This window comes from Zootoca vivipara, chromosome 6 (genome assembly GCF_965207765.1).
Source record: "Zootoca vivipara chromosome 6, rZooViv2.hap1.1, whole genome shotgun sequence".
NCBI classification, from domain to species: Eukaryota; Metazoa; Chordata; class Lepidosauria; order Squamata; family Lacertidae; genus Zootoca; species Zootoca vivipara.
The window spans coordinates 86,931,488-86,947,908 of record NC_142589.1 but is presented as its reverse complement, the minus strand read 5'-3'; the positions used below and the strand labels follow the sequence as shown (position 1 = coordinate 86,947,908).

The 16,421-nt window shown below is 46.9% G+C and overlaps 1 protein-coding gene across 1 annotated transcript; it reads right to left on the bottom strand.

The window, feature by feature from the left end:
- Positions 1-415: 415 nt before the first annotated feature.
- Positions 416-8,075, bottom strand: MICOS13 (mitochondrial contact site and cristae organizing system subunit 13). Its single transcript, XM_035120393.3, has 4 exons — positions 8,025-8,075; positions 6,314-6,470; positions 3,826-3,877; positions 416-621 (listed from the first exon to the last, which is right to left on the bottom strand). The coding sequence occupies exons 1-4, from the start codon at positions 8,051-8,053 to the stop codon at positions 524-526; spliced, it is 336 nt and encodes a 111-aa protein (XP_034976284.1). The 5' UTR covers positions 8,054-8,075; the 3' UTR covers positions 416-523.
- Between the last annotated feature and the right edge of the window lie 8,346 nt (positions 8,076-16,421).

Sequence of the window (16,421 nt, the reverse complement as noted above, 5' to 3'; positions counted from 1 at the left end):
GCTCCTGGTATGTTTTCGAGCACAATTCAAAGTCTTGGTGCTGACCTTTAAAGCCCTAAACAGACTTTGCCCTGTAGTCCTGAAGGAGTGTCTCCACCCCCATCATCCAGCCTGGACACTGAGGTCCAGCTCTGAGGGTTTTCTGGCAGTTCCCTCCCTGCGAGGAGTGAGGTTACAGGGAACCAGGCAGAGGGCCTTCTCGGTGGTGGCGCCCGCCCTGTGGAACACCCTCCCACCAGATGTCAAGGAAACAAACAACTATCTGACATTTAGAAGACATCTGAAGACAGCCATGTTTAGGGAAGTTTTTAATGTTGGATGTTTTATTGTGTCTTTCATATTCTGTTGGGAGCCGCCCAGGGTGGCTGGGGAAACCCAGCCAGATGGGCGGGGTATAAATAATAAATTATTCTTATTCTCATTATAAAGTCTTTTATTGCAGCCCTTGAGAAACAGGGGCCAGACTCTGGTGCTGAAGACCTCCCCATTAAAGGTGGCAAGAGGGGGCCTTATTGGAGGGGCTTCATTTGACAAGGTCCTTCATGTACTTCCATCCATGCTGGGTATATTCACAGGCCCTGGTGGGGGCTACGGAGAGAGCGCCAATTGTCGTCCGAACCCCTGCAGAAAACAACAAGAAGAGCAACAACAAAATAAGAAGCGAGAAACTGCAACGGAAAGTTGCAGCATGGACTGATATTCCTGCTCAGAATTCCATTCCCCCCACGGTCAGTCAAGTTGGCAGTCACTGAGCATGCTCAGTCCCCATCAAATGGTCTGTGCATCTTTTTTTTTTGCAGGGCAGGTGGGCATCTTTCCATTTGCTTGTTTGTTGCAATTATCCCACGTTTTCTCCAAGAGGGTCGAGGTGGCGTGTACACGGTTCTTCTCCCCATTTTATTTCCCCACAACAACCCTGAGAGGTAGGTTAGGCTGAGAGAGGCAGCGACTGGCCCAAGGTCGCCCAGTGAGCTTCATGGCTGAGCGGAGGATTTGAACCCTGCTCTGTCAGGTCCTGGTCCCACACTGGGAGCAGTCAGCCCCAATGCCAAAGCTTCAGAACATATTAAAACACCCTGCTATGATTGAAAGCATATGCAACCGACACAAGAAAGTATCACCAAGGCAACTGTCTGCAAACTAATAATAAAGGTCCATAAAAATGGCAAAAGTAGTTTCTTTCCCAAATAGGTTTCATCTTAAACCAGGGGTCGGCAAGGTTTACCTCGCCTGGGCCGGTTCACTCCAGCGGAGATCCCTCCGTGGGCTGGATCGCGCGCATGCATAAGTGCGTGCGCCCTCAATTTCTGGCGTCTGTGCATGTGCAGATGTGATTTCCGGTGCCGCGGAAGCGAGTCCCCACGCCAGTTTAGCGCAGTGCGTGGGGACTCGCCGAACAGGCAGCTCGGTTCGGGGGTGGCTCGTGGGCCGGTTAAATGACCCCTGTGGGCCGCTTGTGGCCCACGGGCCTTAGCTTGCTGACCCCTGTCTTAAACAATAGCAAACACAGTAAATAAAGAGCCCACTTGTGAAATATCGGTGGCTCAGTGCTCATTTCTTCTTTCCAAAATAGATTTTATCTTGGACAATTGCAAACGCAGTAATCAAGAAAGGATAGCTAACTCAAACTATCTTTCCCAGTCCTGTGCAGGTCTGCATAAGCCCCACCTGCTTTGCTGCCCCAAGGCAGTGACTGTTCTGGAAAGCAAGGGAAAGCGATTCCTTTCGGACTTGAGTGTGCTACACAACACATGGCGGAAGGCTATCCTGGCCGTTCGGCACCCTTTGCACCAGAGGGAAGCCGGCTCCCGGGGTTGAGTGTAGAGCAAAACACAGCCAGTGTGGTGCAGTGGTTAAGAGTGTTGAACTAGGACCTGGAAGACCAAGATTCGAATCCCCACTCGGCCATGAAGCTCACTGAGTGTGACGGTGGGGCTAGTCAGCACCTCTTGGAGCCTAACCTGAGTTGGTGTGGAGAACCATGTATTTCCACACTGAGCTCCCAGGAGAGAGAAATCAACACAATAAACAGCATAAAATGGGCAGCCAAGGCAGGCACCCCCAAACTGCAGCCCTCCAGATGTTTTGGCCTACAACTCTCATGATCCCTAGCTAAGAGGACCAGTGGTCAGGGATGATGGGAACTGTAGTCCAAAACATCTGGAGGGCCAAAGTTTGGGGGTGCCTGAGCCAAGGCAAAGATTGTGTTTTTTTAAAAAAGGATTGCTTATCCCCCCCCCTTACGTTTTCAGCTGTCCTAATATTTATCCATAAGCCACCTTGAGTCCCTGTCGAGAATAAAAGTTGGGGTATAAGTAAATACCGTATATTCTGGCGTATAAGACGACTCCTGACCCATGAAAATCGTCTCAAAAGTTGGGGGGCCGTCTTATACGCCGGGTACTAGAATCAGCAGTCGCCGCATATGGTGGGGGGAGCTCAAAAACGGCATGGCACAGTTTCCCTAAAGGAGTCCCTGAAGAAGCGTGTGCTCGGGAGAGGGCTGCTCTCTGCAGGGGCGCCTCTTCATCGGCACATGGGGGTGCCTGAAGTGAGATGGCAGGATAGCAGGATAGAGAGGATAGCCCGCTCAGCCCAGCCGCCCGACAAACAAAAGGGAACAAAAGGGAAAGCTTTCTTGCACTGTTGGCTCCTGCTTTAGAGAGGGAGAGGGGGCTGAGCTGGGTGTGCTCGGCGTGCTAGGGGTTAAAAGGAACTGAGCAGGAGTCCTAGAGAGGATAGCCCGCTCAGCCCAGCCACCCGAAGCCGCGTGCAGGGTACAGGAACAAAAGGGAAGGCTTTCCTGCAAGGAGAAGGCTGTTGTCTCTCTCCTCTGCAAGTGCTACCTTCTGGGTAGGTGGAAGGTGCTCTTGCTTTAGAGAGGGAGAGGGGGCTGAGCTGGGTGCCCAGCCACCCGGGAAGGCTTTCCTGGAAGGAGAAGGCTGTTGTCTTTCTGCTCTGCAAGTGCTGCCTTCTGGGTGGGTGGAAGGAGCCCCAAAACAGGGTGGGGGGCAAGAAGCGGTGGCGAAAGGGCAGCTCTCCCAGGAAAGGATGTGGAGAAAAGGCCATCGAGTTTCAATGGAACCCAGTTCTCCCCACAGGAGCATAGGAAGTTGCCTTGTAGACCACAATATGTCATTGATATACTTATGACATAAGATGATGAACAGGAGGATTTTGAAGGCTTTTAAAGGGAAACTGTCGAATTAAAATTACCATATTGAAATCAAATCTGATGTTTCTTTAATTTTTATTTGGTGTGCGGTGGAAGAGGGGTAGTCTTACACGGCGAATATATACCAAACTCTATATTTTAATTGGAAAAGTTGGGGGGGGGGTCGTCTTATACACCGGAATATACGGTATATAATAAATAATAACAGGTGGGAAACAAAAGTGGATACTCTGCGGACCCTTCTGGTTGCAGAACTTAAATTGTGGGACATAGGGCTTCATTCATTTTTTCCCCTTCAAAATATAGTCCGGCCCCCCACAAGGTCTGAGGGACAGTGGACCGGCGCCCTGCTGAAAAAGTTTGCTGACCCCTGATTTAGGGCAGATTCTAAGGGGTTATGTTTACCATTGCAGAGGGCCAACAAGGCTTCTTTTCATCTGCTACAGTCGGGGGGGGGGGGAACCACGTATTTTCATTTTGAAAGATCTAACAGCAGACCAAACCGCAAGCCAGTCTCCTCCTGCCTCTGAATACGACTCTATGGGCCTGATCCCAGAAAAGCTCTTCTTGTGCTCGATGGTCAAGAAATCCCAGGGAGAAGGACATAATAGGAACTGGCATGTGGCAGGGGTTGAATTAAAAAGCCTTACCTGAGTTCCAGAAGCTGCAGAGAGAGAATTCAGTCTTTGGGACAGCCGGAAGCTGGGGGAATGAAGAACACAAGCAAGGCATATAAAAAAAGGCTGGTGGCGCCTTGGAAAGCAGCTTGCATTGCAAAAGGTTCTGGGTTCAAGACCTAGAAATCTGTTTAGAGCAGGTGTGGGGAACCTGTCAGCTGTCAGAAGCCACTGGATTCCAACCAGCCCCAAAGAGCATTCGTGCAATGGTCAGGAGGCCGCCTGGAGCTTTTCAGATGAAGGTCAATTATAAATTTAATGAATAAAATAAATACAATATGCTTGTGATTGTTGTTGTTGTTGTAATTTGGTCGTGTCGAACTCTTCATGACCCCATGGACCATAGCACGCCAGGCACTCCTGTCTTCCACTGCCTCCCGCAGTTTGGTCAAACTCATGTTCGTAGCTTCGAGAACACTGTCCAACCATCTCGTCCTCTGTCATCCCCTTCTAGTGCCCTCAATCTTTCCCAACATCAGGATCTTTTCCAAGGATTCTTCTTCATGGATCAATGCCTTGTCGTGGCGAAGGGGCTTGAATAACTCAGAGAAGCTATGAGCTATGCCATGCAGGGCCACCCAAGATGGACAGGTGATAGTGGAGAGTTTTGACTAAACGTGATCCACCTGGAGAAGGAACTGGCAAGCCACTCCAGTATCCCTGCCAAGAAAACTCCATGGACAAAGACAACACGCTTGTGATACCGCCTTCTAATTATGCTGTTTTAAACCTGCATTTTATACCTGACTTCCTTCAGTAAGGTTTTCTTTTGAAACGTTTAAGATCTTTTTAAAAATATATATATATTATCTTTGCTGGGTTAAATGCACATTCTGCAGTTGGCCTCCTCTTGTCATGCTTCCTTTTGAAATCTTTAGTATTCTAAAGATTTTAGTTTTCTGTTGATCACTTTGAATGCGTATTTTATGTTTGATTTTCTTCAGTAATGTTTCGATTCTGGATTGGTTCATTTAATGTTTTAGCGTGTTGCAAACTGCTCTGAGATTTTTCTTCTTAAAAATATAAAGTGGAATAGAAGTGAAAATAATAATAATAATAATAATGTGTCTGGCTGTATCAGCAGTTCTTGGCCTCACTGAGATTAGCCTCCTAGAGCAAGGGGTCCCTTTATCTTTAGGCTTGCTAAGATGTATAAAGACTGAATCAGATAAGTGCTGGAGATGCAATGAGGTGGAGAGAACCTTCTTTCATATGTGGTGGACTTGTAAAAGGGTAAAAGAGTATTGGGAAATGATCTATAACGAATTGAAAAAATGTTTAAAAGTAATTTCTCCCCAGAGTCCTTTTCGTTGGGGATAATTCAGACTGAAATTCCCAGGTGTCAAAAAAGGTTATTTATGTATGCAACTGTTTTCTGTTAGCCACAAAATGGAAAACGAGTGAGGTCCCAACTAAAGAAGAGTGGCAACTTAAGCAGATTTAACATACAGAATAAGAGAACAAGAAGAACATACCAGTATGTTTAGAGAAGATTGGAAAGCGTTTATCGAATATATGGGAAATAACTGTGTACAGCTGATTTTGATGGATGCAATTATGGAATACCGAATGGTTTAGTTTGTGTAAAATAGGCAGGGCTTTATGCTATGCAAAATGAACTATGGAAAGAGAAGAGGGGAAGTCATTGATATTTTAAGGACATCTAAATGAGTATTTTTAATTGTAAAACAGAAAGTTTAATAAAAATTCGCCGAAGAATTGATGCTTTTGAATTATGGTGCTGGAGGAGACTCTTGAGAGTCCCATGGACTGCAAGAAGATCAAACCTATCCATTCTGAAGGAAATCAGCCCTGAGTGCTCACTGGAAGGACAGATCGTGAAGCTGAGGCTCCAATACTTTGGCCACCTCATGAGAAGAGAAGACTCCCTGGAAAAGACCCTGATGTTGGGAAAGATTGAGGGCACAAGGAGAAGGGGACGACAGAGGACGAGATGGTTGGACAGAGTTCTCGAAGCTACAAACATGAGTTTGACCAAACTGCGGGAGGCAGTGCAAGACAGGAGTGCCTGGCGTACTATGGTCCATGGGGTCACGAAGAGTCGGACACGACTAAACGACAACAACATATATAAAAACAAGTTTGACTCGAACGCTTTTCAGAACAAAACCAGCCAGCACTTGTAAAAACAGACAGGCCTTTTCAGTGGCGACTCCCTGCCTTATGCGTGGGTGGGAAGCTTTGATCTAGTTTTTTAAAAAAGAGAAAGAATGGCCTTTGGGGTTTATTTATTTTATTTATTTATTTTTACAATGCTAGTTTTAAGGCGTGCAAGCGCCGTCTTTTTGCTTAAAATATGTGGGAGCCGGTTTGAGTTGCCATGGCAAAAAGAGAGAGAGAGAGCAGATACTAAAAATTAAACAATAATAATAATAATAATAATAATACTCAAGAGGTCTGGGGAACCACAGTGCAGCCAAACACTCTGATGAACTCTTACCTTCCAGCCAAAATATTTTGCCCATTCTTCCACAGCTGGGGGGAGCGCTTCTTGGGCTTTTCGGAGAGCTCGGGCCCCCTCTTCGCCCCCGCTCAGCAAACCTTGGCTGTAAACCACGTAGATGGCCCCCCCTGCCAAGCCACCTTTGACCAGGAACCTGAGCAGAAAAAATCATAATAATAATTTTAAAAAATGTATCCCGCCCTCCCCGGCTGAGGCCGGGCGCAGAGCGGCTAACATCATAAAAACAACACAATATGCATAAAAACAGAGATCAATTAATTAGCTGTAGAGTTGAAAGGGACCCCGAGGGTCATCCATCCCAACCCCTTGCAATGCCCAATGCGGGGCTCGAACCAACAACCGTGAGATGAAGAGTCTCATGCTCTACCTACTGAGCCATCTCAGGAAAGGGAAGAGACTGGCAAAAGGCATATAAAGGATTTCGCAGTTGCCACCAGAAGCCCCACAGAAGGCACAATTTGAGGGAGCCAGTCTCTCGCTTTCTCTCGTCTATAGCCGTAGTCTACCTCTCCAGGGTGCTTGTGAAGACAAAGTATGCGAAAGTCTCACACCTCCAGTGGACATAAAATATGAGAAATATAACACTTTGCATGGAAGAACCAGTTAAGATCAGAAGCAGTGCAAGAGGATTCTCGGGTAAAGTTAATAATGAGTTATTGGTTTGGGTTTTTCTTTTTTGTCATGTATTTTGTGGTCTCCTTTTGTGTTTTTATGCCACAACCCGCCCTGTGATCTTCGGATGAAGGGCACTGGGCAGTATAGAAATTTAATAGATAATAATAGAAATAATAAACTTCCTTCCTCAGCGGAAGGGGATGAACTCTGCATGTGCTCAGAGGCACCAAGGAATTTGTTAACAAAGGGCAGCAAAATGTCAAAGCAACTTGTGTTGGTCACGGGACAGGCAGAATTCCAACAGGTAAAGCTTCCTCCTCTTCTGCAGCCCATAGACACAATGAGAGGGGCTGATTATATATATATATATATATATATATATATATATATATATATATATATATATATATATATATAGGGGGGCTGTGTTAATAGGCAGAGGGCAGCCCTGGAAAAAGAGGGGACAGGTGCAAAATTAACCCCCAAATCATGGGCGCAGCCAAAGCAGAAATCAATAAAAATACATAGCAAGCTGAGGTTCTGTCCCCCCAACAAAAGTCCTGGCTACGCCCCTGCCCCAAATTATCAAGCTTTTGTACAACACTCAGAACAGGTGGAAGTTGAATTAATATTAGTATTTGCCAATGAAATGGGAGGTGGAAGGGACTGTTTGGATCCAACAGATTGCGGTGGAAAGAGCTCACAGAGATATATTTTGCAAAATGTGATCCGTTTTGTTATCAGGATTTGCAGAATAATCTTTATTTGCCTCAGCCACTAGCCATAACAACCAAAGAAGGAATAAAAGCTGTTTTTAATATTTCTGGGCACCAGCATATCGAATATGGATATATTTTTTAAATTTTAAAATGCCCATTTCAGCTCAGAACATTGTGCAAAAGTAAAATGGGGGTGGAACAGAAGGGTGTTCCTTTTCCTATTTTTGCTGCTGGGATTTGCAAAGGCTCCGAAATAACCAGGAGGCATTTTCCACCTGGTCATTCTTGCTCCCCATTTAACGAAGGGAGAAAAAGAAATACAGAAAGAAATCAAGACGGCCCGCCCGACTCACTTGACAATGGGGAAGATGCGGGGAGCCATGACTGAGCGACGTCTCCGCGCGCGGCGCAAGGGCAGCTCGGCGCCCGGCCGCGCCGTTTCCACAGAACCAGCCAGCGAGCCGCGCCTCTCGCGGGACTTTTCGGGAATTGTAGTCCGAAGGCGGGCGAGTCACATGCCCTTCCACTGAAATTCCGCTCTACCCTTGGCGACTCGTTGGTTGCACCTCCAACTCAAGGTTTTCTTCTTGCTTAAAGGCAACTTTCGGCGAAAGGGAGAGGAAGGCGCTTGACAGCCTCTGTGCTTTATGTTTTTTGCTTTTTTTAATTAAAAAAAGAACATTTATTCGGGAGTAAGTCCCAAACATAAGCATTTGCCCGTTGTTGTTTTTTGCAGATTTAGTGGGGGTTGGGGTTGGGGGTTGCTTGTTTTATCGGCTTAGAATACCTGTCCTGGAGCAACTCTCCAGGTTTTTTCTCCTCCTGAGCAGGAGGACCCCTTGCAGCTGGTGGTGAGGATCATGCTGCAACATTTTGTTGCAGTTCCCACTCATTGGAAAAGTCCCTACCAGAGAAGAATGGAAGATCAATTTGATGGTCTATCTATGCCGAAATGGCCCAAATGACCGGAAGAATCAGAAATCGGGAAGACCAAAATTTTAATAAGGAATGGGGGGGATTTGTCTTAAAAACCATTGCAAACAGTTAAAAATCATTAGCAGGATTGGAATATCACTTGTGGTTTAATGGGGAATTTAGACACGACGGAGAGGTAGAAGATTTTGGATCATCATAAAAGATGAAGGAGGAAATGATTAACGATAGGACCCACGAAGGGGAAGAGGAACATCCTGGAGATTCTTCGGAATCTTGTTTTTATGTTGTATGTTCAATGTATGACTGTAAAATTTTAATTTGAAAAAAACAAACAAATTATATATAAGGGACACGGGTGGCGCTGTGGTCTAAACCACAGAGCCTAGGGCTTGCTGATCGGAAGGTCAGCAGTTCGAATCCCTGCAACGGGGTGAGCTCCCGTTGTTCGGCCCCAGCTCCTGCCAACCTAGCAGTTCGAAAGCACGTCAAGTAAATAAATAGGTATCGCTACAGCGGGAAGATAAACGGCGTTTCCGTGTGCTGCTCTGGTTCGCCAGAAGCGGCTTTGTCATGCTGGCCACATAACTTGGAAGCTGTCTGTGGACAAACGCCAGCTCCCTTGGCCAGTAAAGCGAGATGAGTGCCGCAACCCCAGAGTTGTCCGCGACTGGACTTAACAGTCAGGGGTACCTTTACCTTTACCTATATACAGTATATAAAAGAAAAATCCGCTTACAAAATAAGAATAATCTGAACAGGCCTGTGTTTCGGGGAAGGTCCAAGGCAGGCACCCCCAACCTTTGGCCCTCCAGATGTTTTGGACTACAATTCCCATCATCCCTGACCACTGGTCCTGTTAGCTAGGGATCATGGGAGTTGCAGGCCGCAGGTTGGGGGTGCCTGGTGCAAGGTGACGTTGCATCAGTCTAACCCACCCCACCCCAAATGGTCAGGTGTTGGGTCTCTGGGGTGGTTGGTCCCAGGAGGCCAAAGAGGCAAGCGGGGGGCCAATTCAAAGGCTGAGCCTGAGAGATGGATGGAGAGGCTTGGAGCCCCCATCCCACAATTTTAATGAGTCCCCCTTTTTTTCCAAAAGCTGTGTAAGGTCGCTTCTGCCACCACCATCTTGTGGTGCCAGAATCTGGCCCGATTCACAGGCAACACAGCACAGAGACAAAAATATCAGTGGAAGGAGCTCCTCCAACGCTCTTCTAGAAGTTTCCACTGGGAGGCCGGGATAGCGCATGGCTGCTGCCACCTTGTGGCAGTCAGGAATAGCAGCTACAGTAGAGCCATATCTTTAAAACTAGGGTTTTTAAAAATACTGTACAGTACATACATTTCACACACCTGACATTCGCATTCTTAACTCTTGGTTTGCGGCCCACGAGTTTATTATTATTATTTGAAATTCGCACATTTGAAAGGAAGGCAGGTTCCTTCTCGGTCCTTCCCTCTGCACTTAAACAGCCATTTTATAGTCTAACAATAATAATAATAATAATTCCTTCCAGTAGCACCTTAGAGACCAACTAAGTTTGTCATTGGTATGAGCTTTCGTGTGCATGCACACTTCTTCAGAAGTACCTGTAACTAGCCATTTTATAGGATCGGCTGCAAATATTTTTAGATGCCTTGGTGGCCCTCGTTTTATTAGGGAACATAGCCATTTCCTGGCATATTGGGAAGAATTGGTATGTTGGGATATGCAAATTGCAATTCAATGGCACCTATGAATCAAATTCCAACGGAGAGCGCAATCCCATTGGGCACAGTGGGTAAGTGTGCTCATTGTATTAGTTGTCTTCTAATAATTTTGCCCTGGTTTTCTAGAAATGGGGGGGGGGGGAGAGACTCCCAGAGTGGTTTGCAAAGGTCAGTGGCAAGGCAGCTCCTGCAGTCTAAAAGGCCTGCGGTCTTTTTTTTAAAGACACAACAGACAAGGAAAATGAGAGGAGGAGGGAGGAGGAAAATTCGAACACAAGGCACAAGTGCTTAAACTTTGCAGGGGTCAGCAAACTTTTTCAGCAGGGGGCCGCTCCACTGTCCCTCAGAACTTGGGGGGTGGGTGGGTAAGCAAATTCCTATGCCCCAAAAATAACCCAGAGATGCATTTTAAATAAAAGGACACATTCTACTCATGTAAAAACACGCTGATTCCCGGACCATCCGCGGGCCGGATTTAGAAGGGGATTGGGCCAGATCCGGCCCCTGGGCCTTAGTTTGCCTACCCATGGCTTAAAGTGACAGAGTTCTTATAATGACTGACTGGGGTTGGATATATTTCAACACCTCTGGAAGGCTGCCCTCCCTAATGTTTAGTCAGAATCTCCTTTCTTGTCCTTGGAATCCATTGCTCCAGGCCTTGCTCTCTGCAGCAGCAGGAAACAAGCTTGCTCCATCTTCCACGAAACAGTCCTTCAGATATTTGAAGATGGCTCTCATGTAACCTTTCCATCTCCTCCTCTACAGGCTAAAACAGGCCCATCTGCCTCATCCATTCCTCCTGAGGCTTGGTTTCCAGACCCTTGGGCGCCTTTCTCTCCACACCTTCCAGCTTGACAACATTCTTCTCAAACTAAGGTGCCCAGAAGTGAACACAGAACCCCAGGTGTGGTCTGACCAAGTCAGAATAGATCTGGACACTAGCTTTCTGTCGATGCAGCCATGAATTGCATTAGCTTCTTTTACTGCTGCACCACACTCTTGACTCGCATTAAGCTTGCGGTCTTCTAAGACCCCTAGTAGGGCACCCAGGGTAGGACGGTTAAAGGTAAAGGGACCCCTGACCATTAGGTCCAGTCGTGACCGACTCTGGGGTTGTGCGCTCATCTCGCATTATTGGCCGAGGGAGCCGGCGTACAGCTTCCAGGTCATGTGGCCAGCATGACAAAGCCGCTTCTGGCGAACCAGAGCAGCGCATGGAAACGCCGTTTACCTTCCCGCTGTAGCGGTTCCTATTTATCTACTTGCACTTTGACGTGCTTTCGAACTGCTAGGTTGGCAGGAGCAGGGACCGAGCAACGGGAGCTCACCCCATCGCGGGGATTCGAACTGCCGACCTTCTGATTAGCACGCCCTAGGCTCAGTGGTTTAACCTACAGCGCCACCTGGGTCCCTCATGTAGGACGGTTGTACATGCTCAAAACATCCCTTGTGGGTGAATGGTTGTGTTTCACCTCTACGCAGGCTCCGTCTGCTTTGGGTATTTAAATCTGCACACCAGACCACAAATCCTCATGAAAATCCATCAGGGTGCGACTTCTTCCCGAGCTGAGAAAGTGCACAGAGGCACTGCGGTCCTTAATTTTACATTTACACCCCCCCCACACACACACACCATCCACCCTGAGTTAATCCCTGCCCCAGGGCAACTCTGATCAGCGGACTCGGGTTCTAGTAAACACACAAAATACATGCTGGATCCTGCAAGCCTTTGAAGTCTGTAAATTATTATTTATTTATTTATTTATTTATTTATTTATTTATTTATTTATTTATTTATTTATTTATACCCCGCCCATCTGGCTGGGTTTCCCCCACCACTCTGGGCGGCTTCCAAAATACATTAAAATATCACAGATTAAAAACTTCCCTTAACACGACTGCCTTTAGGTGTTTTCTAAATGTCAGGTAGTTGTTTATCTCCTTGTCCTCCGATGGGAGGGCGTTCCACAGAGCAGGCGCCACTACCGAAAAGGCCCTCTGCCTGGTTCCCTGTAGCTTTGCTTCTCGCAGTGAGGGAACCGCCAGAAGGCCCTTGGCACTGGATCTCAGTGTCCGGGCTGAACGATAGGGGTGGAGACGCTCCTTCAGGTATATAGGACCGAGGCTGTTTAGGGCTTTAAAGGTCAGCACCAACACTTTGAATTGTGCTCGGAAACGTACTGGGAGCCAATGTAGGTCTTTTAGGACCGGTGTTATGTGGTCCCGGCGGCCACTCCCACTCACCAGTCTAGCTGCCGCATTCTGGATTAATTGCAGTTTCCGGGTCACCTTCAAAGGTAGCCCCACGTAGAGCGCATTGCAGTAGTCCAAGCGGGAGATAACCAGAGCATGGACCACTCTGGTGAGACAGTCCGCGGGCAGGTAGGGTCTCGGCCTGCGTACCAGATGGAGCTGATAGACAGCCGCCCTGGACACAGAATTAACCTGTGCCTCCATGGACAGCTGTGAGTCCAAAATGACCCCAAGGCTGCGCACCTGGTCCTTCAGGGGCACAGTGACCCCATTCAGGACCAGGGAGTCCCCCACACCTGCCCGCCCCCGTCCCCCAAAAACAGTACTTCTGTCTTGTCAGGCTTCAACCTCAATCTGTTAGCCGCCATCTATCCTCCAACCGCCTCCAGGCACTGGCATGTAGAGCCTCCAGGTATCATAGGATGCCAGGAGCAGCAATGACGGAGGCCTCTCGTGCCCTGTTTGTGGCCTTCCTGGAGGTACCCGGTCACTGCTGAAAATGCAATGCCGGTTTAAATGGAACAGAATTACATTTATTGTAATTCTCAATTTCCTTAACAGCCTTTTTGTATGCTGTCTTCACTGAAATATGCATTTTTAACGTTTTAACTTTCCCCTCTACTTTGTGCAATTCTGTGCTCATTACTTGGTTGGAGAATTTAGCATTGAATTACTCGGATAATGTGCAAATTTTCAAAGGATGGCTGCATTTTGGTTCTTGCAGGGTTTCAGAAACTGCAAACTGAATTTAATCCCCCCCTCCCCCCCTCCACCACCTTTTCTCTGAACTCTTCTAAGGGGAAATCAAAACACAGCAAAACTCTCTCTAAAAAGGGGGAGGGAAGTCTTTCACCTGAAGCAATTGAGACTCCAGTTTATTCAAATAAATTCCATTTGCTTGGTTTTTGTTTTTTTATTATTCAATAAAAGTCATAAGATTCTTAAGACCACAGCAAGTTGCTGGACACCCAAGTCTATTGGTATGATTTCACCTGCAAACACCGGAAATTCTTGCAGCAGTAATTGTCAATGGAAAAGTTGGTGGGTGGGGGTGAACGGGGAGGAGAAAGACTAGGACACTCCCTCCTCCCCTCTTATTTTTACACAGTACTTCAAAATGTCCTTTTAAGGTGGAGAGAGGGAATGTGGCTGGCAGGTGGGAGTTATAGGTATATATTTATATTTATGTATATATATATATATTTAAATATATATATATTTCTTTTTCAAGTTCAAAATTAAGGTTCAGCCATCATGAAACCACTCCATAGCAGAAATAGAACGACATTGTACAAATCACATACGGAATAGATGGTTCTTAAGTATTAAAAAAACCTGTATTTACAGCTGTAAACGTGGACTTTAGAAAAACAACAACTCACAAATCATTCACACTGTTCCAAGCACCCTCCATACACTTCCTCTGTTCTGAGAGGTGCCACACACACACACACACACACCGCCGAAAGCCCTCGAAAAGTGGTAGGCAATTATAATGGAGCCCGTGGCAGAACTTGGAAATTGCAGGGCTTCGTACTTAGAGAGGACAGTTCTCTGCTAGAGGACTGTGTTGGCCAAAGTTTAGTTTGAAGATGAAGAATCCTAAAAAGGGACAAAAGGACAAGTTGCTCATCAACCGCTGGCAGGACCTGGACTGCAGAAGGAGCTGCTACACACCTGGGACTTGGCTACACTCGACAATTATATTATTATAAATACAGTGGTACCTCTACTTACGAATAACTCTACTTATAATGTTTCTACTTACGAATGGAGCTCCATCCGCCATCTTGGATGTGGTTTAGATAGGATTTTTTCTACTTACGAATTTTTTCTCCCAATGCATTCCTATGGGATTCGACTTACGAATGTGCGTTCAGAATGCATTAAATTTGTAAGTAGAGGTACCACTGTATGTTATAAACATATGTTATAAAGATGCCGCTGTAGAGCAGCATCTGTCACCAATGGGATTTTGCACTGAGAGCTTTCATAGCTTTTATTTTTCTATAGCGGGTTTTTTTCTTTTTAAATCAGTGTAGATCCAGCCCTAGAACGGGACGCATTTCTGTTCGAACTAGAGTCATTACTTCTTGATTTGCATCCAGCCATGTGCAAATTTGTGGGCAGTGGTGAAAATCCCAGGCAACGCCTAACAGGGCAGACCTCCCCGGGAGTAAGTCCCATTGAATCCAGCGAGTCGAGTGTTAGGATTGCAGCTTCTCTCTCTCTCTCTCGGGTGCTCTGCTGTACCAGATACTAAACCGGCGACTAGCTTTGGGTGCATGCTAGACACAGGACCCTGTAATTTAGTGGCTGAGCACCTGCTTTGCATGCAGAACGTTCCGAGTTCAAGTCCTGGCATCTCCACTGGGAGAGAGCCCTTCCTGAAACCCTAGAGGGGTGCTGCAGGCCAGTGTAAACAATACCGATGTCCTGACTCATTTTAAGGCAGTGTCCTATTTAAGTTGGCCTCAGAACGATGAGGACGAGAGTCGTACTTTTATTTCTATGAGAAGGTTGGTAGTATCTGATCTCCAGGTAAGTGGTGTAAAGACTGGAGCCTGAAACCCTGGGGAGCCACTGGATGGAACGGAGATCTGATTCACTGCAACGCTGCTTCCTGCGCTCCTCTGCCCAAAAAGGGGGCAGAGGCAAGTTCCTTTGGAATGGGTGTTTCCTGAAAAGCAAAAGAGGGCAGCTTGGCTCCTTGGCAGAGAGAGAGGCAATTCCACTGGCAAAGCCTCTTGCCCCAGGAGTATATTATCCCAATTTTGCAGATGGAAAAACTGAGGCTGGGAGAGCAGAGATCTCGTCCACTGAGCAAGGGGACTTCACAGTTCCTCAGGCTCGTGACTGCACCTGCACCTGCAATTTTGACCCCATGAGAAGCTGGGTTCTGTGTGGGGTGCAGAGACTTCGCAAGCTGCCTGAGGCATCGCGCCGCCCCTCCCTTAGTTGCTGCTGGTTGCATAGGTAATTTTTGCAATGTTTAAAGCTGTTTTTGCATATTTTGCTCTGAGGGGGCGAGGAGGCAAAGCGAAAATCCTGAATGAATGGGCACTTTTCCTAGGAGGAAACTCGCAGCCAAAGCGGGGGGGGGGGGTTACTTCTGAGGAAATGCACACGCCTAGGTTCACTCTGCAAAGTGCTGTCTCTCCCACACCGCCAAACTATGCTGGAATTGGCTCCTGAGGCTTTGCCAGGCCTTGCCCATGGGATCCCAAGAACACCTTGGAAACGATAGGGGCTAGAAGCTTGCTCTGTTTGTTTGTGTGTTTTTTAAAAAAAAGAAAGTAAGATTCTCAAGAAGCTTAATCCTGAGGCTCAGCCTACCCTCTGCAGCCACCACAGAATCGTGCACTAGCCTGAGGCCTGCTTCTATTTGAAAAAGCCAACTTAAAAAAATAAAATTAAGTTAAAAAAGCTTTTAAATGCAGCTGCAATTTTTTAAATAAGGCTCTGATGGCAGAAAAGAAGGGAAGCGTCCATCTTCTCAGTTATACACACCTCTCCCACGAACCACCTGTTCATTGACAAGGGTGTGTGCTTAAAATGCTTTGTTTGGGTGGGGGTGATTTTTTAAAAAACGAATTTGCTGGAATTTCAGAGGGGGCTGGCAAGGTGTGTGGACCAAATTACTCTTGCCCAGAGTTTATAAATACACAGGGGTGGGGAGACTGTAACCGTGCAGAGGTTCAATTCCAGCTGCCATCAGCTTCAGCCAGCATGCCCAATGGTCGGGGCGAAGGGTGGCAACATCTGGCGAGCCAAAGTTTCTCCATCCCTCTGTTACGCCACAAGTGCCACGCCTGGGCTGCAATCCTACACACACCCGCTTATTGTCCAATTCA

What these genes read in the sequence shown, in the direction of transcription:
- MICOS13 (XM_035120393.3), bottom strand. Translation starts at nt 8,053, where the DNA reads ATGGCTCCCCGCATCTTCCCCATTGTCAA. An exon ending in CGCATCTTCCCCATTGTCAA is followed by an intron (nt 6,471 to 8,024) that starts GTGAGTCGGGCG and finishes TTTTCTGCTCAG; the next exon opens with GTTCCTGGTCAAAGGTGGCT. An exon ending in CAAAATATTTTGGCTGGAAG is followed by an intron (nt 3,878 to 6,313) that starts GTAAGAGTTCAT and finishes TCATTCCCCCAG; the next exon opens with CTTCCGGCTGTCCCAAAGAC.